The sequence below is a fragment of the Pelodiscus sinensis genome, chromosome 3 (assembly GCF_052426305.1).
Source record: "Pelodiscus sinensis isolate ZL-2025 chromosome 3, ASM5242630v1, whole genome shotgun sequence".
Lineage (NCBI taxonomy): Eukaryota > Metazoa > Chordata > Testudines > Trionychidae > Pelodiscus > Pelodiscus sinensis.
The window spans coordinates 177,950,060-177,972,582 of record NC_143054.1 but is presented as its reverse complement, the minus strand read 5'-3'; the positions used below and the strand labels follow the sequence as shown (position 1 = coordinate 177,972,582).

General features: G+C 42.7%; 1 protein-coding gene across 3 annotated transcripts in view; it reads right to left on the bottom strand.

The window, feature by feature from the left end:
- EML6 (EMAP like 6) overlaps window positions 1–21,355 on the bottom strand; it is a 210,393-nt gene extending 189,038 nt beyond the window's left edge. Inside the window, exons 1-3 of one of the 3 annotated variants that reach the window (XM_075925488.2) lie at window positions 20,371–21,355; window positions 19,183–19,279; window positions 18,604–19,093 (exon numbers count right to left, since the gene is read on the bottom strand). In XM_075925488.2, the coding sequence (XP_075781603.2) occupies window positions 18,604–18,800 (197 nt within the window). In that variant the 5' untranslated portion in view covers window positions 18,801–19,093; window positions 19,183–19,279; window positions 20,371–21,355. Of the gene's footprint in view, window positions 1–18,603; window positions 19,280–20,370 lie in introns of all 3 variants that reach the window. The other 2 variants (XM_075925489.2, XM_006122118.5) reach the window with 2 other exon arrangements.
- Between the last annotated feature and the right edge of the window lie 1,168 nt (window positions 21,356–22,523).

Below are 22,523 nucleotides of genomic sequence, written 5' to 3'. Positions count from 1 at the left end.
AATTGGCCCAGTGGTGCAGCTATAATGGCACCTCAGGGAGTATATGCTGCAGCAGGTGTCAATCTGCATAATTTACTTCCTCCCTAGAGCATCAGGAAGACCCAGAGGAAGATTGTGACTTATTTAACAAAGAAAGATAGCTTAACAAAACCACTTATAATTTCACTCAGACTCACCATGCTTGACAAATGAGAGCACTTTTAATATAAAAAATGGGGGGACACTCTTATCTCATGCACCATTCTTAGGGTAATTTAGAAGGCATTTCTTTTTATTGGTTGCATTCAGTGAAATATTAATGACCCTGTTCTGAGCTAAGATCTGTAAAAACATTCAGTATATTACAATGAGGATGATTTTCCCCAAGTTTATGACTTTTTTCCCCAAAGTTTAAAATGAGCACAGTAATTGATGAAGACTATTTAAGTTTTCAGATAATGTAGAATTTTGCTTCTGGAAGTACCAAGCAGGTCCATCCTTGGTCACACACAGCACAGGCAGCTTCCTAGGGCACCACTAAATTTGGGGCACTGCATCCCAAATTAGTGGTGCCGTAGGCAGCTGCATGCTATGTATGTCTATGGCCACCGCCAGGACAACAAAGGGCGGGAAGCATCAGCTCCAGCGGCCAGCCCTATTCCCCTGCCCCTGCAGGCTGCACCTAGTCACCGCTCACTGGCTGTATCTCCTTGCACTGGAAGGGGAAACTGCCACCCATCTCTGCCCAGCTGTGCAGCCACCCCCAGCTTCATCTCTAGCCCACATCTTGAACTGATCCCCTACCAGCACTCCTGCATTGCTACTGCCCCTGTCCCATAGCCTTGGACCTGCTCTGCACAACTCCTGTCCCAATGGCTACACAGCCTTGAGTGCAGCTTTCCCTCATTCATGTTCAGGCAGTGTAGGGTATCAGGCATCATAAGGACAGTCCTGCTAACAAGCAGATCTACTCTCCTTGGTAGTGTCTCAGAAGTAAATTAAATAGCAGTTCAAGTTTGACATATTTAAATTAGCAGATGTGGATAACTTCCACCCAAACTTTTCAAAGAGCTGATTGAAGAGCTGGTTGAACTGGTAGTATTAATTTTCAATTAATCTTGAAACACCTGGGAAATTCCAGAACACTGGAATGCATCAAATCAATATTTTAAAAGGGCAAATGGAAACACCCAGGTAATTATAGACCTGTAAGCCTAACATTGATCCTCGGCAGGATGATGGAGCAGCTGATATGGGACTCAATTAATTGATGGAGGATAATATAATTAATGCCAATCAACATGAATTCCTGGAAAACAGATCCTGTCAAAAAATTGATAAAAGATGCTGACTTTCACTCTATAAGGCATTTGATTGGGCACTGTATGACATTTTCATAAAAAAGAAAGATCTAAAATTAACACGACATACATAAAATGGATTAAAAGACAGCTAACTGATAAATCTCAAAATAAAAAGGCAAACAGAGAATCATCATTGAATGGGTGTGAATCTAGTGGATTCCTGCAGGGATCAGACCCTAATGCTATTTAATATTTGTATCAATGACTTTGAAGAAAACATAACATTTTCCATAAAGTTTGGAAATATTACACAAATTGGACAAGTGATAAATAATGAAGAAGACAAGTCACTGGTACAGAGCAATCTGGATCACTAGGTGAGCAATGCAAAAGCAAACAATTTGTGTTTTAATGTGGCTAAATGTAAATGTATACATCTAGGAACAAAGAATGCAGGTCCATACTCAGTGAGAGACTCAATTTTGGGAATCAGTAGCTATGAAAAAGGTCAGGGGGTCACAATGAATAATCTGTTCAACATAAGCTCCCAGTGATAGGCCAAAACGGGTAATGTGATACAGGCAGTCCCCGGGTTACGTACAAGATAAGGACTGTAGGTTTGTTCTTAAGTTGAATCTGTATGTAAGTCGGAACTGGCGTCCAGATTCAGCCGCTGCTGAAACTGATCAGTTTCAACAGCGGCTGAATCTGGACGCCAGTTCCGACTTACATACAGATTCAACTTAAGAACCCCAGGCATCCCCAAGTCAGCTGCTGCTGAAACTGATCAGCGGCTGATTCCAGGAAGCCCGGGGCAGGGGCTTCCTGTAGTCAGCCGCTGGTCAGTTTCAGCAGCGGCTGACTTGGGGACGCCTGGGGCAGAGCAGCTAGGGTGCTGCTGGGTTGGCCCAGTAGCACCGCCGCTCCTCGGTGCTACTGGACCAACCCAGCAGCACCCCAGCTGCTCTGCCCCAGATGTCCTGATTCAGCCGCTGCTGAAACTGATCAGCAGCGGCTGAATCAGGGTTCCTGGGGCAGAGCAGCTGGGGTGCTGCCGGGTTGGTCCAGGAGCGCCAAGGAGCGGTGCTGCGGGACCAACCGGCAGCGCCCCACCTGCTCTACCACAGGCCCGGGGCTTTGCACTAGCTGCATCCCCCCCCAGCAGACCAGGGAGACGATGAGCAAAGCGGAGGAGGACCCGGGCGGGACCGCGGCGCTGATCTGGAAGCGCCGCGGTCCCACCCGGGTCCTCCGCCGCTTTGCTCCACATCTCTGCTGGTCTGCTGGCTCCTCTCCTCCTCCCCTCCCCCCCCCCCCACACAGCAGACCAGGGAGACGCAGAGCAGCTTTTCTCGCCCCGGAGGACGTGGGCGGCGGGACCAGGTGTCCCGCCGCTCCCGTCGTCCAGGGCGAGAAAATCCCCGTTTGTAACTGCAGATCCGACGTAAGTCGGATCCGCGTGACTCGGGGACTGCCTGTACTTGGATGCATAAAAGGGGAATCTTGAGTTTAAGCAGAGAGATTGTTTTATCTTTGTATTGGATACCGGTGCAACCATTTCTGGAATTCTATGTTGAGTTCTGTTGCCCACAATTCAAGAAGAATAAATGGTAGTACGTAAGTGGTAGGAGGTTCAGAGAAGACCCATTACAGTAAAACTCCATTGGTCCGGCATCCAATGCTCCAGCACTCCTGAGGGTCCAGCACCATCGGGAACCGGAAGTGATGGGGCAGCTGGACAATTGGAGCTGCTCTGCGCCGGGCTTCCCCGATTCCGCCGCTGCTGAAACTGACCAGCAGCTGAATCGGGAACGCCTGCTTCACAGGGGCTGGGGTGCTGACAGGTTGGTCCCGTAGCGCTGCCCCTCGGGGCTGCAGAACCAACCCGGCAGCACCCCAGCTGCTCTTGGGGACGCCTGGGGCAGAGCAGCTGGGGTGCTGCTGGGTTGGGCTCGCACAGGCGCAAATGAGGATTTGCAGGGCCCAGGGCAGCACAATTTCGCCGGTCGCCCCGCCCTTTGACATGGGCGCATGCGCAGTGGCACCACGTGCATGTGTGGTGGCGCCACGGCGCATGCGCAGGGCTTCTTGAAATGCAGGGCCCTGCCCTATATCCGCCACTGGTCTCGCAGTGCTCTGCCGCAGGCGTCCCCGATTCAGCCACTGCTGAAACTGACCAGCAGCGGCTGAATCGGGGACGGCTGGGGCACAGCTGGGCTATCAGAAGGGGGAGCTATGACGGATCTGGGGTGGCATGCCCCTCCACCTCAACCCAGGCCCTTCATAGCCCCCCCTTCTGATAGTCCAGCATATCTGATAATCCGGCACCCCCTGGGAACTAAATGTGCCGGATTATTGGAAGTTTACTGTATAATAATAAAAGATTAGAAAACATGCTTACTGTGATAGATTCAAGAAGCCCAATCTGCTTAACTTAGCAAAAAGAAGGTACTGGGTAAGGGTACGTCTACACTGCACACTTATTTATAAATAAAATATTCCAGAATAGTTATTCCGAAATAGCTTATTTCAAAATAGCACGTCTACGCTGCAGGGAAGCTTCAAAATTAGTCCGAGGCAGGCTTCCCTAATGTAGATGTGCTATCTCGATTTAGAGCCCCAGGAGGCACATGGGAGGGATACTGGGATACCTTAGAATGGCCCTGGTGAGGGGCTATTTCAAAATACCAGCAGTGGAGCATCTACACACTTCTTTTTCGAAATAGCTATTTCAGAATAAGCGTGATTCCTTGTAGAATGAGGTTTACAGATTTCAGAATAAGCCGTCCACTATTTCAAAATTATTTTGAAATAACAGAATTGCTGTATAGATGCTTGTATTGTTATTTCAAAATAACGCTAGTTATCTCGAAATAACAATGCAGTGTAGACGTATCCTAAGTACCTACATGGGGGGATAAATGGTAATGGGCTCTTTGATTTAGCAAAAAAAATACAATATGATCCAGTGGCTGGAAATTCAAGCTAGACAAACTCAGATAGGAAGTAAAAGTTTTAATTATGAGAGTTACTATCCATTAGAACAATTTATCAAGGTTTATGATGGATTCTACATCATTAATAACGTTTAAACGAAGATTCAGATGTTCTTCTAAAATATATGCTCTAAAGATTACTTTGATGAAGTTCTGCTCCCTCTTTATACAGGAGGATAGACTAGATGATTACAGTGGTCCCTTCTGGGAATCTATGAATCCTTTCCTGAATGTTTCTGTCCTGATAACATCAATGAAGAACAGGATGTAGAAGAATAGAATGCCAGACGTCTTTGAGTGGAGACTTCTGGATTATGTGCACAACAATGTCAAACAGTTGCAGGGAGATGTGAGAGTATGACAGTAAGGCTACATCTACACTACGAGTTTTCTTGGAAAAAAATATGCTAACGAGGAATCATTTGCATGAGTTGTGATCTCTTTTGCATATTTTCTGCCAATCCATTTTTGCGCAGGACGTTTTCTTTTTGTGCAAAAAAACCTTTTTTTGCACGATCAGTATACCTTCTTCTTTGAGGCATAAGGATCTTGAGGAAAAAGGGTTTTTTGCACAAAAAGAAAACGTCCACACTGCTTGTTTTTGCACAAAAACCCCAGTGCAAAAATGGATTGGCAGAAAATATGTAAATGAGATTGTGACTCATTAGCATGTTTTTTTAGTGAGAAAACTAGTAGTGTAGATGTAGCCTAAATGTCCTGGTATAGTGTCAATAATGTCTCCCTTTCTGCCCTCCAAATAGAACAGATATGTTCTATTTCATAGGATTTCAAAGGGATTTCAAGGAGGGATAATTTGTGTTAGTAGCAATAGTTTTGTGGGGGTTTATAATATCAGAGAAAGTAAAGTAATTATTATTGTTATATTTTTATTGCATCTAGCTTTCAATCAATACTCTCAACTTAGGAACAACATTATTTAATTGAGGGCCAGGCAATGTTGAAACTTCTGTTTAAAATAACGTTTATTCTATATATAAACATTTTAAACAACTTTAAAACAAATGCCTTTTAAATGCAAGAAGTGCTGAGACTGTCCATCAAGGACTTGATCAGAGTACTGAAATCACTACTAGCTTCTCTAGCTTCTACTAAAGTAAATGAAGTATCAGACCCCATGTTTTCAAAGCAGGGTGCAGGGTATATGAACTTTGAAATTTGCACTTAAACAGGGATAAACCACTTTTTATGTATGAAAAATTCTGTATCCATCTCAAATTTAATTAAACATTTATAAACACTTTTAATTGGGCTTTTCAGTTGTCTTGTGAATCTGACTTCTGTTTATTTTTTTAAATTCTTCTAACAACAACTTCCTGATCTTTGAAATTTAAAAACATTCATTTCCAGACTGTAGCAAAATCTATTATATAGGTGACTTTTACTGTGCAGTAAAGAATGTTAATTTTCATAATGAGCATTGTTAGATATGACCATTTCTATTTACACTGAAGTCTGTTATATAATTTTGTCAGATTAATATGTTATTTGTATTATATATTTTATATTATGATGTGTAACTTTTTAAAATGCTGTTCTGTACAACATATTTTGCAAGACAAGTCATACATGGAAAGGTGACAAATAGCATTCATCAAAAGGACTGTCTTATAGTTTGGACAGTTACACAATTCCACATTTCATTGGCTAAACTTTAAGCAACATCTGTTCCTGAAGTTTGTCACCTGAACATTGAGAAGTCCATGGGAGATACTCTCATAGATCTATAGGAGAATAATAATCTCTTTCATGCATTACATAAATCGTGTAAAATGGGAGTTTTACTCTTGACCTGTCTACAGATCTTAAAAAAAAACCTTTGTTCTCCTGAATCCCATCTCTAAAATATAAGCACATGAATTTTATATGCATACATTCTATATACAAATTTTAGACAACTAAAACTTAATCAAAGATTTTTTTAAAAAATAATGTTTAAAATAGATTTTTTAAATCCATAATTAGGCATTCATGTAAGCAGCCTGATCTTCAAAAAGTGGTAAGCTCTTGGAGCAGCTTTCAACAAAGTCTTGGTGACAAGACAGAAGGTGTTTGCCTAAGACTTAAAGGAAAGGCTACAGACTGCTTGAGGGTCTCAAGGGTAGAACTAACTACAGAGCAAGGAAATTGGGTAGCCACTGAAGCAATTATATCTGGATTCGGTATATTTTGGACAAATGAGGAGTCTCAGATGTGCAATTTTTACAGTCATCCATCAGCAGGCTTTGTAAGCAAATAAATTGATATGTAATGGGGTCATGACTACAGCACTTAAAACTGTAAACTACAGTAGACTTCCGATAATCCAGAACCTATGGGACCGAGGTGGTGCCAGATTATCAAATATGCTGGATTATCAGGAGGTACTATAAACTGGTTATATATATACTGTATACATTATATACTGTATATAAAGTGTTCCTAGCCCTTTTTATTGTACATACTGTATACAGGCAGTCCCCGGGTTACATACAAGATAGGGACTGTAGATTTGTTCTTAAGTTGAATCTGTATGTAAGTCGGAACTGGCGTCCAGATTCAGCCGCTGCTGAAACTGACCGCCAGTTCTGATTTACATACAGAATCAACTTAAGAACCCAAGGCGTCCCCAAGTCAGCTGCTGCTGAAACTGATCAGCAGCTGATTCCAGGAAGCCCGGGGCAGAGCAACTCTGCCTCGGGCTTCCTGTAGTCAGCGCTGGTCAGTTTCAGCAGAAGCTGACTTGGGGACGCCTGGGGCAGAGCAGCTGGGGTGCTGCTGGGATCAACTGACCAGCAGCGGCTGAATCAGGACCTGGGGCAGAGCAGCTGGGGTGCTGCCGGGTTGGTCCAGTAGTGCCCAGAGCAGCGCTGCAGGACCAATCGGCAGCGCCCCAGCTGCTCTGCCCCAGGGTCCAAAACAAAAGCCTGGTCTGCTGGGGGGGGCACACTAGTTGCGCCCCCCCCAGCAGACCAGGGACACAGGGAGCAGAGCCGCAGCGGCAGCGGGGTGCCGCGCCTCTGAGGCTTTGCTCTGGCAAAGTCTCAGAGGCGCGGGACCCCGCCGCTGCTGCTGCTTCAGTCCCGGTGCCTGTGGTCTGCTGGGGACAGTCCCCAGCAGACCACAGGCACCGGGACTGAAGCGGCAGCCACGGCGGTTCCCCGCACTTCTGAGGCTTTGCCAGAGCAAAGCCTCAGAGGCGCGGGAACCCGCCCGGTGCCCCTGGTCTGCTGGAGACGGTCTCCAGCAGATCAGGGGCACCGGAGCAGCTTACGAACGGGGCTTTCTCGCCCCGGAGCTCGCAGGTAGCAATCTGCGACCTCGACCTCCGGGGCGAGAAAGCCCCGTTCGTAAGTGCGGATCCGACATAAGTCGGATCCGTGTAAGTCGGGGACTGCCTGTACAGTATACTGTAATGTTTTAGTTTTTTAAAGCCTTTTTTACCCTTTTTGCTCAGTTCAGCTGCTGCTGCTGTTACCTTGTGACTCATTTTTTGCCGAAGCTCACTCACTAGGCTCTTGCCATTTTGATGCCGGACTATCAGGAGTGCCGGACTATTGGATGCCAGACTATTGGAGTTTTACTGTACATTTAAACAAAAGCACTGAACCATCAACAGTTTGGTAGTTTCTTAGACGACATCAAGAATTAATACAGGCAGTCCCCGGGTTACGTACAAGATAGGGACTGTAGGTTTGTTCTTAAGTTGAATTTGTACGTAAGTCGGAACTGGCGTCCAGATTCAGCCGCTGCTGAAACTGACCAGCGGCTGACTACAAGAAGCCTGAGGCAGAGTTTCTCTGCCCCGGGCTTCCTGGAATCAGCCGCTGATCAGTTTCAACAGTGGCTGAATCTGGGCGCCTGGGACAGAGCAGCTGGGGCGCTGCCAGGTAGGTCCCCGCAGCGCCGCACCTCGGCGCTGCAGGGACCAACCCGTCAGCACCCCAGCTGCTCTACCCCAGGTGCCCCCAAGTCAACTGCTGCTGAAACTGATCAGCGGCTGATTCCAGGAAGCCCGGGGCAGAGTAACTCTGCCTCGGGATTCCTGTAGTCAGCCGCTGGTCAGTTTCAGCAGCGGCTGACTTGTGGACGCCTGGGGCAGAGCAGCTGGGGTGCTGCTGGGTTGGTCCAGTAGCGCCGAGGAGCGGCGCTACTGGACCAACCCAGCAGCACCCCAGCTGCTCTGCCCCAGGCGTCCTGATTCAGCCGCTGCCGAAACTGACCAGCAGCGGCTGAATCAGGACACCTGGGGCAGAGCAGCTGGGGTGCTGCCGGGTTGGTCCAGTAGCGCCGAGGAGCGGCGCTGCGGGACCAACCAGCAACGCTCCAGCTGCTCTACCACAGGCGTCTGCGAGAAAAGCCTGGTCTGCTCGGGGGAGGGGGCACTAGCTGTGCCCCCCCCCCCAGCAATCCAGGGAGACGTGGGCGGCGGGACCGAGACGCACCGCGGTCCCGCTGCCCGCATCCTCTGCGGCTTTGCTCCGCATCTCCCTGGTCTGCTGGGGGGTGGCCCACCAGCAGACCAGGGAGACGTGGAGCAAATACGTGGAGGACCCGGGCGGCGGGACCGCGGTGCGTCTGGGCGGTCCCACCGCCCGCGTCCTCCGCGGCTTTGCTCCGTGTCTCCCTGGTCTGCTGGGGGGGGCGGGGGGAGAGCAGCAGACCAGGGAGACGCGGAGCAGCTTTTCTCGCCCCGGAGGACACAGGCGGCGGGACCGTTGCGCGTCTGGGCAGTCCCGCCGCCCCCGTCCTCCGGGGCGAGAAAAGCCCCATTCGTAAGTACGGATCCGACATAAGTCGGATCCGCGTAACCCGGGGACTGCCTGTACACTGATCTTGCTTTCTATATGTCTATTGACTCAATGAAGGACACATTTAGATCTCTTAAAGCCTATGAAACATGAAATAACACACACACGCACATACACATGGAAAAAACAAGAAAACCTGGGAATCAGTAATATCAACCAAGATCTTGTGGATGATAGTGGATAGAAACTAGAAAGGAATTTACACTGCCATATGGATATGCCATATCCTAATTAAAATAAAATAAGCCAAAGTGATTTGGATACATATGTAAAGGCATCATGCCATGATACACCTAGAATAGTCCATGCAGTTTAATATGCTACATTACCAGACAGACATTCACAAATCAAATTATCAGAAAAACACAATAATATAATTAGGAGGATGGGGGGGGGACAGTTCTATGAGAAAAGAGTAATGAGGCAATATTTAACTTGACTAAGCAATAAATAAGGTTCAGAGAGGCAGCTGAGTTAGTCTGTACAGGATACATTTAAAAAACAACGAGTCTGGTAGCACTTTAAAGACTAACAACACATGTAGATGGTATCATGAGCTTCCGTGAGCACATCCCTGGTCATCTGAAGAAGTGGGCTGTACCCATGAAAGCTCGTGATATCATCTACATATTTTGTTAGTCAATAAATAAGGGACAACATGATAACGGTCTACAAATATTTGAAGAAAGCAAATATCAAGGAGTAAAGGGAATTATTTAGGGGAATACAACTGATCACTAGATAAAATGGGAGAAAATTAAGAAAGGGAAAATTTAGGCCTAATATTAGAAAATATTTCCCAACTGTGAGATATATTAAGCTGAGTCTGAGGGAGATTGTGGAGATTTTGTTGAAGCTTAAAACTAGATGGGGCAAGTCAATACAAATATACTTTGGATAACAATATTATGGCAGAGTACGGACTGTGTGACGGGTAGATAAAAGCACTACACTTAACAGGGTAAAGCAATATTAATCATGTCTCCTGGAGACAAGAACTAAAGCCAGTCTGCCTGCGTTCTGAAAATAGAAATATTAATAATACATTTACATTTCTAATATGCTAATGATGACAAAAGTACTATTAATTTGACTTTTGACTTCACTGCCCTAGAAAGTCAACCAAACTTCTTCTTCAAGATTAATATAGCTGAAACAGAAAGCTGAAGAAATAGTGTCTTTTAATATCTTCAAATTTTTTTTATCCTAACATTTCATGTCAAACTAAATACATTGTCTAACTTAGGCTTGAATAAAGATATTAATTAGTTAATGCACTACAAAGGCAATTTCTCCTGCCTTTGGTATTTGCATTTACATATAAAAAACTATGAATGGGATATATCCAGCCTGACTCAATTAGCATCATTAAGACTGGTCCCATAAATGACAGTTAACTGCTTTTGCTATTATATATACTCTGGATTCTGTAATTTCCACCCCAACTCATCCAATGAAGTGGGTTTTACTCACAAAAGTTCAATGTTATAATATATTTGTCAGTCTCTAAAGTGCCATGGATTGCTCATTGTTTTTATTGTCTAACCAAGTTTATTTTGCTTACAGTCTTATATATATTTTACAGACATTATAACAATGTTATTAACAATAATAAAAATAAAACAATACAAGTTTTTAAAAAGCAGTGACAAAGTGCAAATATCCAAATAAAATCTCTAAAATGTAAATATAAACAGAATTTGGTCCAGTCTGATTTAAATTTAAAGGTCATGTTTTAAAAAAAAACCTACATAACCAAAAACACACCTTTTGTTAGCTGAATGGATCCAAGAAACAAAAAAAGGTAATTTTGAACACTATCACTTATTTTGTCTAGTACTGACATTGCCTCATTTAATATGTATCTTATTGAAACATACTACAATAATTCCTGTAATAGATCAAATACTCTTTTAAACCACTTCAAGAAAAAAAATGGAAAAGAAGTTACCAGCAAGTAACAATCAATGCAATGCAAAATCTCTTCCAACAACTGTCATGCTAATGTGCTGAAAATGTAAAGCATGTCTTTGAAGAAAATATATCTAAAGAAAAAGATTGTTATTTCTTCCAGCTGCTGTACAATCGAAAAATATAAATTACATAATATAACTGAGCTAGGGAGCTTTTCCCTGCACTTTCTATTGGAGAAAAACAATAGTAAAATTCTGCATAAGGTAATATGCTTATAACTGTATTGCTTTATTTAAATTTCCATTTACAAGATAATAGAAACAATTCTAAATGTCCAATGTCATGTTAAGATATAGATATTCAGGCCTGCTTCTTATGGCCTATACTTCAATAATTTAGGTGTATTCTTACAAAAGCAGCAAGGGTTGCCAGGTGTCCGGTTTTCGCCCAGACAGTCTGTTATTTCTGGCCCCTGTCCGGTATTTTCTGTTTCTCTTGGACAGAAGGCTGTCAGAGACAATCTTCCCCTGCCGCATCTGGGCATGGGGGAAGTGAGGAGTGCAGGGATTCCTGAAGGCGCAGTGACCTTTTTTTGTTGTTGTTGTTCTCCCACCACCACCCCCTTTTTTTTTTTTTTTTGCTCAACAACTTTTGTCCCCCCCCCCCCTCCCGTTTTTTTTCTCAACCAAGGTTTTTTTCCTGCCATATTCGGGATTTTTGGTGAAAGCATCTGGCAAGCCTAGAAGCAGCCATAAACTGGGAAATGTGCAGTGACTTCTTTGTACATTACAAACCAGTCACACTGAAATACGGCACATGCCAAACCAGTCATGTTGAAATAAGGCAATTTGGGGCTGTTGAAAAGATGTTCCAATCTAACACCTCCAGATAAATGGAAGAGTATCAGTATCTTTGAAGTCTGAAAACATTCATTTTTAAACTGCAACAAAATGTATGACATAGGTTTATTAAAATACCGGTAGTCATACTGTATTTTAATAATGTTAATTGAAATAAACCAGTTAAGTGATGGGATATAATAAGTTAAATAATCGTTTTACAATATGTTGCGATTGGTTAGTTAAATTTCAATAGAATGAGTGGTTAAGGTATACTTGAAAATATTTTATTACTATATGTCTATTAGGAACAAACTGGAAGGGGGTGAAAAAAAACAAGAGAAAAAGGAAAAGAAACTGTATTCACGATTGCTGGAAGCTAACTAGAGAACTACCCTTGTTTTTAAAGTTACAGACTAACATAGTTACCCATCTGAGACCAAAAAACCCCAAACAGCCCACAACTTTCAGGAATGCTTACGATGTTAATGTATTTAACTTTATACCTTTATAAATGAAGAGATTCTTTTCTTCTAGAAAATTTAACTTGTCACTATAAGAATGACATGCCACTACCACCACCTTCTTCCAGAATAACTATACAGATTTTCAGAAGTCCAAAAAATTAATTCCTTTTGAATTTGAAGATTATTGGTCTACAATAATAACCAAGGACCTGAATGTCTTTTTACTTAGACTGGTGTAAAAGCAGTGTAATTCAAGTTACTTCAAGAAAGTTAAATTATTAATTTACACTAGTATAAATTAGAACCGGATTCTCTTCTAAGTTACTACTAAATTATATATACACACACACATATATTAGTTAAATTAGAATTGTTTTAGTACAAAATAAAGATGCTTTATTATGTTAAAATGAAGTAATAATTGTATTTAGCTCTGAAGCTAAACTTATGATTACTACTACAGATAGGAGGCAAAATCATTTTTTATTTATTATGCTACTGCTATTTTATTATCTGCTTAAAACAGCAATCTATTTGGTGTGAATTATTTCAACATGAGTAAAACTTCTGAAAACAATGATCACATAACTCCCTTAGGTAGTAATATAAGTCAAGTGGCATTGACCATAAAATATTTACACACGCTGTACAATCAAATTCACACACATGCTCACATGTGTGGAACTAAAAATGGGAATTTACATATATCTTTATATAGGGTAGGAAATTAAGAAGACTGTCCTATAATCCATTGAAACTGCAAAAGAATGTACAGTACATAGGCAAAATACAATTACCTAAAATTGACTTTCATTGGTTTAAAGCTTCATTGTGGATAAATTATTTGGAAATAAGATAGTGCTGTTCCTAATGTTTATTTGAAATATTGATGAAATGACTACACTGAAGATCAGCTTGGAAGAGATGTGGATATTTACTTGACAAAAAGGAAAAAGAGATATGTATTTTAGTATATTTTGAAAGACTAGATATGGTTTAAAACTCACTATTTCACCTTAGTTCTTCCTGAGTTTTCTTTTGAACTGAAAATCTAGGGGTTACTATTAAAACTGCAGAAAGGCATTGTTGCTATTGTTCAATAAACTGTAGTACTGTAGTTGGTACCACTTGCCTACCCAAAAACAAGTGCATTTCAGTGGTGCTCAAATGTGCACAGGTTGCTGTGAAAGTCAAAGTCACAATAAAGTCACTAAGGTTAGTTTAACTTATAGGTGGCATAGGAAATAACTGTAGCAGCTTGGTTATCATTGTATGATGAACATTTGCCAGCAGATATTATTAGAAAATAACTGCATGTAAAGTGTGTTAAGTACTTTAGAATCTCTGGGCATAAGAGACACCATGTAAACCTAACACTTTATTACAATAAGCAATTTTGTAAAATATTGTACTGTACTTTATCAATGAAACTAAGATGGTTTAATTCCAGGTGGTTGATGACCATGACTTCATCTTTGTTTTCTCTAAAATAATATATAATATTCCCAAGAACAAGTGGCTTTGGTTCAAGCATCACATTTTGTTCACAACTCTATCAACCCAGCAAAAATGGGTAGTCATTCTCTAATACCTTTTCTATCTTCTGAAATAATCACTGTAAGAAATAAACCAAACCTCCATCTATTCACTCAACCCAATAAATCCCATCACTGGTGACACATCAATATTTTTTAATCTGTCTTAACTTCCTAGCCTGTCAGCACAGTGGAACACATATACCAGAGTATTTACAGAGTTATTCTTACAAATCCCACATTATTATTAAGTTGCAGTTTCTCTCACATAAATAACATGGTTTATTACCAGAGGTTAGCAGGCTGGCTTTCTAGTTAATATCTGGAGGCATAAACTATTATAATAAAACTATAGTAAAGGTGTTATGATTTGTAGTTTCCTGCCTCACAGCTGATTTATTTTCCCCACAGATAGAATACAAATGTGGTCTTGTACATGTATAACATTATATTATTTTAGTATTCAACAGATCCGTCAAGGAAAACACAAGTTACAATTCATACCGTGTTTTAAGAACTGCAGAAACAAGAAAAACAATGTAATTTATGTAATGCTCTCATTAGGTTTCCTGATATAACTTCAAAGGCATTAGGAAACATGTTAAATGCTGTAGAAATTGGTAAAAATGTAATTTAGATCTAGAAATCCAAAAATTCTGATTATGTTGCAGCCACTGGGAATATTTCAAAAGACTATATTTTGTTGTGGAACATAAACTATTAGATTAAAAAAACCAGTGGAGTTACCCTAGAGATTAATTTGTTCCAACATATTATCACAAATTTTAGTGATAATACTCCCCTTTCAATAATTCATTTAAGAGATAAGTAAGATGACAATGCTAGTTGCTAAACAAATAATTTAAAATTCAAGTTCCAGGAAAATGAAGGTTCTCTTGAAACACTTCAGTTATTGTTAAAACTAGGGCCCAAACTCTTGGACTTACTTGGTTTTCCATTGAAGTTAATGGGATTACATAAAAGAGGATCCATACCATGCATCTACTCGCAGGAAAAAGACCAAAAAGTGTATATTGTCGCTTTTATGAGAAGGAGCATTTTGTGGAAAGCTGTCTTAAAATAAAGAAGGTGCATAACTTATTCCCTCATCTACTTGTGTTAATTTTGTTTGCCTGTCACTACAGTTTGTTCGCTTCAAACCCACAGTTTTACTCAAACAGGATGGTGACCTTAACATCTGAATAGATTAATGTTACAACTCATCCTGAATTCGGCTCACAACAGGCCCAATTCTGAAAAGACTTACACATGTGAGTAATTTTCAACTCAGCGGAATTAACATATGTAAGTTTTGGTGCACAGGTAGAAATACAGAACATTCTACCTGTGCATCTTATTACTACTGTGTGGCTATCTCATGCTCCAGAATTTATGCTTTCATTTAAAAAAAAGTAAGTCTCTCACTCTCTGATTATGAAAAAAATGATAAAAAATAAAAGTGCAATTGATGTCTATAACTGATGTATGTGATTCCATGTCTGTCTGCATTTTCAGAGGGACTGTAACAATAGTCTTGTAAGGTGCGAATTGCCCCTATTCACCTTGTTGATGTCATGGATCAAACTCAAAACAATAATTTAAATAACATTATTAATTATTTCACAGCTGATAAAACACATAAAGGAGAGGGAGAATTGTATTAAGAAGACAGCATACATGAGCGGCATCTCATTTTTGCATCAGAAATAGATGGTGCTTGGGAGAACATCATGGTTTATTTCCCTCCCTTCATGAAGGAAGACCATAGCAGAGCCCATATAATCATATTTTGAACAATAAGACATTTCACCAAGATTGGTGTTTCGACTGCACAGAAACTGATTTGGGGAGAGGGGTGGATCTTGGGAAAGTGCCACTAATTTCCCCACACGAAATTTTAATTCTGATCATTAAAAAGGCTCTTTTTAAATTTAGTAAAAAAATAGCTACTTCATGATATTGATACAAAGCAAAGACAGGGCAATTTGTGAACTAGTGAAAATAAAATGATTTTAACATGATTTTTCACTGTGGAAATGACTTTGGTCAACTGCAAACTGAGATGCTAAATCTCATTTTCTATTAATATTTCTATAGCTTTCATCAACTCTTGTAAAACTAGTATATCTCTGAAAACTTTCCCTACAAATGAAGCCAATAGGAAGATAAGGAGGCAGAAAAACCCCCCACACATTCCAAGGCTTTCATACTGATACTGCAATATTTTCCAAAGTGTAAACATTCATTTTTTTAAGAAATGTTACAAATCCCTTCAATTACAATGAACTTTCAGATTGCAAATTTACGCACTGTTGTCCTGTATCAGGACACACACAAAATAATATAATAGCACCAATGGATATACTAGAAAACTATTCCCCATTCATCTTAATAAGATGTTGGTTCTGATGCTTAACTGTGACAATTTAAATGCAGGCCCGTACGCAGTGGGGTGTGAAGGGTATGAAAGCACCCCCTCCCCCTCATAATTCCCCAAGTAAGCATGGTCCAGCTGGCCAAGGGAAGGCAGGAGCATTGTGCTGCCTGAGCCTCCTTCCGCCATGCTCTGGCCTGCCAGGGGAAGGGGGCTGATTTCCCTGGGGGTGCATTCACACCCTTGCAGTCCACATTTAAAAAAACAAACAAACACACACACACCCTACACCCACATACACACACACAGAAATTCCTGCATTTGGACCTAAAATGCTAACATTTATAAGCACTTCACTACTGATCATACCAGAAAACATTCAGCTAAAAAGTGGTTATATGGAATGCTGTGCCAGAATACTCTATTAATGAGAATCATAAAATGTACCAAAGGAATAAAAAGCATAAAGTACTATAAATGCAAAAAAAAAAAATTCCACCACAATTTGGGGGAGCAGGGTTTTCAGCAGAAGACTTGTCCTTTCCTAAGCCCAACATCAGAGCAACCTTCCTTAGCCATGACTGAGATACATCAGACTCCTCCTTGGATCCCATTGATGCTGCTGTTTATTTGGCAACAGAGCAATTTTGAGCAATACAAAATATTCCTGCCACCTCCAAGAGTGGAACATGCTGACTCAACAGAATTAGCCCTACCAGCTCAGAAATTGAACTGGAGTCTCAAATCTTAACATAATATACTAATCACAGAGCTAATCCTCAAACAATGTTTTGATTTGCATACTACTATCCTTTAAAATTAGGATAAAAAGGCATGTAGTGTCAAAATGCCAATGCTGAACACCTACATACCCACCGTCTGTTTTATCATCAAAATTTAGTACATATGCAGTGTGCTGGAAGCAATCATTCAAAATGTTCTATAAATGACTCACCATACAATTTATACAATAATAATAATAATCCTTAGCAGATAGAAATGCCAAGAAATAAAAGCTTTGAACAAGTGTATTAAAATAAACTCATATATACATACTAAATAAGAACTTTCTAGCGTTTAAAAATAAATAAATGACCAGTCACATAAAAGGGAGATACCAGGAATTTAATGAAGTGACATGCATACGTTTAAAAAGTTCATTCTGATTTTAGATGTAGCATTTCAAGAAATAAAATTTAAATAGAGAATGCCACATGGATTGGTAGTAACTCTAAAACCAAAATGAACTTTGTAAGTGCATCCAATGAAAGGAGGGAGGGAAATGAGCCAACTAACACGTGATAGGAAAAGACGTGTTGTAAAAGGAAGATGGATTTCCAGAAGTTATATGATAATTGTAGAATGTGCATATTGCAGTACCAAGACCCAGATGGATATCCCCAGATTCAATTGGTGTGTATGTGTTTTCTACAGCACTGTTACACCATGATTCATCAGGCACTATTCTGGATTCTAAATTATTTTGTTTGAATAGGAGAAGTTTAATCTATGCTAAATGTAGGTGGTAAAAAGTGGTAAGTGGCCAACAGTTAGCTGGCTCCAGCAGTCCATTCAGCTTTTTTGTACTGTGATCCAGATTTCTCAGGTGGTATAGTAAAAGCAACACCTGTTCTCTGTTTCGATACAGTTTCTGTGTTTATGAACAAAATTTGGCAGGATATAGCTGAACCCAGATACTGAATCCAAGTTTTTACAATGCTATCCGTACTAGAACACATCAGGGTCAAAATTCTTCAAGTACAGCAGGGATGGCTAAATACATTATCTATTCAGGAAGCAGAATGTGAGAGACTAGAACGAAAACTTGACAAACCAGGAGGATTAAGGTATTGAATCTAGACTTCCTGATACTGTTGCAACAGAATACATTGGCATCAAATTTTTTGTTCCTGGGGCATGAGCAGCTAACCTTGTTCTTTCTTTTAAAGATTGCATTGGCAGTGTGTGAACCAAAAATTGGCTGAATTCAGGTGTCAGATCTGGGCATTTGTGTTGCTGTTGAACTGAGAGGCCTGGAGTCCAGACTTTATTGGTGATAGAGTGGCATCTACACAACATTCTCTATTTAGACGTAATAATAGACATTTCAGACAGTGAACTGAAAATTGGCAGGGGTTTTGCAGTAAAGTTATTGTACCAAAGTTTTTGTTGTGGTGGTGGTAGTGAAGGTGTCTGGTTGGTTGTTGTGCAGTAGAAAAGGCTACACTTGTTTTCTATTGTGAGTTACAATTTGGAGGCTTCGGTACAAGATCAGGTAGGATCCAGACAGACCAGATATTGATGAAAATCTGCACTTCTCTCAAACATTACAGAAACATCACTCCTTATTAATCCCAGCCCACCGTCTCCCCCCCCCCCCCCCTTACCTGATAATATCATCGTTGTGTCCTAAGAAGAATTTCTGGGTGTGTTCTCTGGTGTTATAAATCACCCCGACTCCAGCCACGAAGTAAACCACCTCCTTGCCTGCCGTGTAGTACAGGTTGTTGCGGCACTGGTGACCCCTGTACCCGTAAACCCATTCCAGACGGAGCTGGCATCTAGGAGCTGTCCGATCCGCCATGATAACCAACCCCCACTCCCACAAGCACACAGACAAAACCTAGTGTCGCCTCCCTCGATCCCCCTTAAAATGTGTCCCTCTTTTAAACGTTATCAATTCCTGCCTAGCTGCTGAATCTTCAGGTTGCACTTTGCCAAGCTGGTTTTATTCAGAAAACACATTCACGGACGGACTATCTCTGCTGCTGTTTGCCGTTGTTGCCGCGGCTGCTACTGTAGTGCTGCCACCATAATCTTCTGTTGCCCGAGATGAGCAGCTGCTGCCGCCCCGCTGCTTTGCAATCCAGACAACTTCTGGGGGAGGCAGAGGGGTAACGCATTAATTACATACAGGTCTTTTCTATCCAAAGGCAAAGTAACTTCTGTGTGTCACCACCACCTACAGAAGAGTCCGGGCTGTGTCTCCTCTAATGCATCTTCTTGTCTTCCTGCAAAAAGAGGCTTCTTGGATTTTTCCCCTTTAAAATGTATGTCAGTAAACTGAAAATAAAAAGAAAAAGTATATTTAAAATGTAAAATAAATGGGTATTTAAAATACAAAGTGAAAGGGGTTTTTCCAGCAACAAATCTGAATTTATTGTGTCAGTTCGAAACGCGTTATAAAGAAGTCTTCTGAGCTTTTACATCATGATCCATTTGCAACTGTCAATCTGCATGCATATTGGATAATGTTAAAGAGAAACAGAATTAATATAAAACACCAACATAAGATGACCTCTTCCCACCTCCGTCTCAAAAAATAGCTCTCTCTCATATTACGATAATTCAAACACTCTCCAACTTGCAGTTACAAAACATTTCAATTTACCATCAAGTCAAGAAAAGCATTTAAAAATGTTTACGACCATGTATTGGAACAACATTTTTTCCCAGCACCGATACACACTTTAATGATTTCCCTTTCCTTACCCTAAAGCCAGAATTATTTTTTTACTTGTATCCTTTCTGCATGGTTTCCTCACAACCTATGTAACATTCACCTCAAACTATCATTCATTCACCAAAAACACAGCCACAAACATCAGAGAGATTTCTGAATCAGAGACGAAGAAAAGCAAAGACTCATGCAGATAACACTGTTCAATACGAGATGGAAAGGAAGGTGGGAATCAACTCATCAGCACAGGCTAAATCATGCATCTATTTCCACAGAATATGCCTCTAACCATATTCATTATCCTTTATTTAACCTTATATTAATCAACTAAACCAGAGTGTATATTGATACTGGATAATACATAAACTATACCTCACAACCATTGCAGTACTTACACCCCAAAGGTACCTTGCTCCAGACACATAAGCAATATTCCAAACAACACAGCACATAACCTACTAACAATGAATCCACACTAAAAGCGGTGTGCTTTAGAGATAAATCTGGCATTAGACATAAAGAAATACTCCTCGGACTCAAAACAACAGTCCGTGGTAGTATAACCCAGCGTTGCCCCCCATAGTAACACTCCATAGAGGGGACTGGAGAGCTTTAAACTTCACGTCACACTCTGAGCAATATTTTCCCGCCGCCCCCCCCCCCCCCCCCGCGGAGGAGTAAAACAGGACATCACCTTGCACCGGGGTAATCTGAGACGAACGTCCTCCTCCCAACCAGGGCACTTTTCCCACGGCGATAAACGGATACTAAACACCCACCTACAGCCAGAGCAGAGATCTCCTTGGAGAGTGGGGGTTATGGCCCGGGCACCGTGCCCCATGAAACTAAGCCGATTCTGATGGAATAACCTACAGCCAGAACAATGCTCCCTTGCGTGTGTGTGGGGGGTGAAGGGGGGAGGATAACCCGGTACTGTGCTCCACGGAGCAGATACTGGTACCCCACAGCCAAGGAGGATAACCCCGGGCACCGTGGTCCATGGAGCAGAGCAGATACCCTACAGCCAAAGCAATGCTCCCCTCTGTGTGTGTGGGGAGACATAGCCCCGGGCACCGGGCCCCATAAAGAAGAGCTGATACTGACACCCCTCATCCAGGGGGATAGCCCCGGGCACCGCGCCCCATGGAGCAAAGCAGATACTGACGCCCCACAGCCAGGCGGGGGTAATCCCGGGCACCGTGCTCCACGGCGCGGAGCTGAGACTGACACCTCACAGCCGGGGGATAACCCCAGGCACCGGGCCCCGCTGGGGGTTGGTAGCAGGGGGATGTGCCCGGACACTAAAGCCCGCAGCTTAAGCAGCACTGTCACCTGGCAGCAGCTCCCCTCCCTGCACTGCAGCCTGGTCCGTGTGCTCCGGAGCCCTGAGGCTAGCGGCGGCGGCAGCTCGCCCAGCAGCGCGGGGAGGAGACTGGCACTCCCTTGGCTGGCTGGCCGGCCGGCGTCGCCTCTCCCCCCTCCCAGGGCTCAGTCTCCAGCGCACACGGCCAGGCATGTTTCCTAGGCAGCCCTGGCGCCTCGTTCAGCGTGGGCGGGAAGGTTAGTGAGTTGTCGTAACCGGCCTTGGAGAATCAGGGCGCTTCGACGGGAAACCCCAGCGCCCACAGCTCAGGCCGCCACTCACGGAACCGGCCTCCCAAAGGGCATCATGGGGATTGAAGTCTCACCCGCGCCTTTGAGTCGCCTCGCCGGGCAGGGGAGCGTCTTTGAGCGCCTACAAGTCCCAAGGTGCAATGCGGCTAGGACCCCCCCCCCGCCCAGTCCCCAGCCGTTGCTGTGTAGCTGGCTCTGCGGCTTTGTGGGGTGTTGGGTGGTGGCTACGTTTGACAGAAACTGCGGTTGAGGGGAAACAAATGGGCTGCGGAGCAACTGCCAAAGCGGCGGCGGCGGGGGCGGATCCTGCCGCGCTGGACACCGTGTCTGGCGCCATTGCTCGCACAGTCCCCCCACCTCTCCTTTTCCCCGCCCTCCACTGCCGCCGCAGCCTCCCCCTCCCTCCCCACGTCCCCGCCTTTCTGCGCCCGCCACCCACTCACCCTCGGTGAGAATAATCTGCTTCGGCGAGGGCTGGATTTTGCCTTGCCTGCCTCTCGCTATTTCTGACTCCTGCACATTTCCTTGACTGCCTTCCACCCCAAACTCCCCTTCGCCCCCATTTGAAGACCTGCCTGTTGCGCTCTTTCCAATGGAAAGGTGACTAGGTTTGCCAATTTCAAGCCTTCAAACACAGCGAGCCAGGCACCTCTGGAAGCGTGAGACTGGCTGACAAATCTTGAGGTTTTAACAAATAAAAACATGGGCTCACCCTCTTTTTATTTGCCCACTGGGGTTTGGGCCCTTTTATGTTCACGTTCTCTAGCTTTTCTCTGCAACAATAAGGGCTAGAAACATCCATTTTTTTAAAATTAAAGCTTCAGGAACACAGGCTATACCTAATACACCAGATATAAGACTCTCCCAATCCAGTGGGCTATGGGGTGCTGCTGCATCCCTGCAGAGAAGGAAATAATAGCACCAAATTACTAGTCTTCATTTGCAGTGAGTGTGTTCTAGATCCCTAAAGGGTTCCTCCAAAGTTTTTAATTTGATTTTTGGTTTAAAAAAGGTTGCTACTATTTGACCCTTTGGTGTTGCTTTTGGGAATTGTGCTTCAACAGAATTTTGAAAGTCATTGCAGGATCCAGGTAATGGGCCAGATTTAGTTCAGTGACCATGAGAAAATGTAACATAGCAATGTGCCCTAGAAGCCAAACTGAAAAACCTGGGACACAGCTGGGGAACCAATTGAAGACTTACCAGAAACAAGAGTGGAAGGAGCTTTGTTGT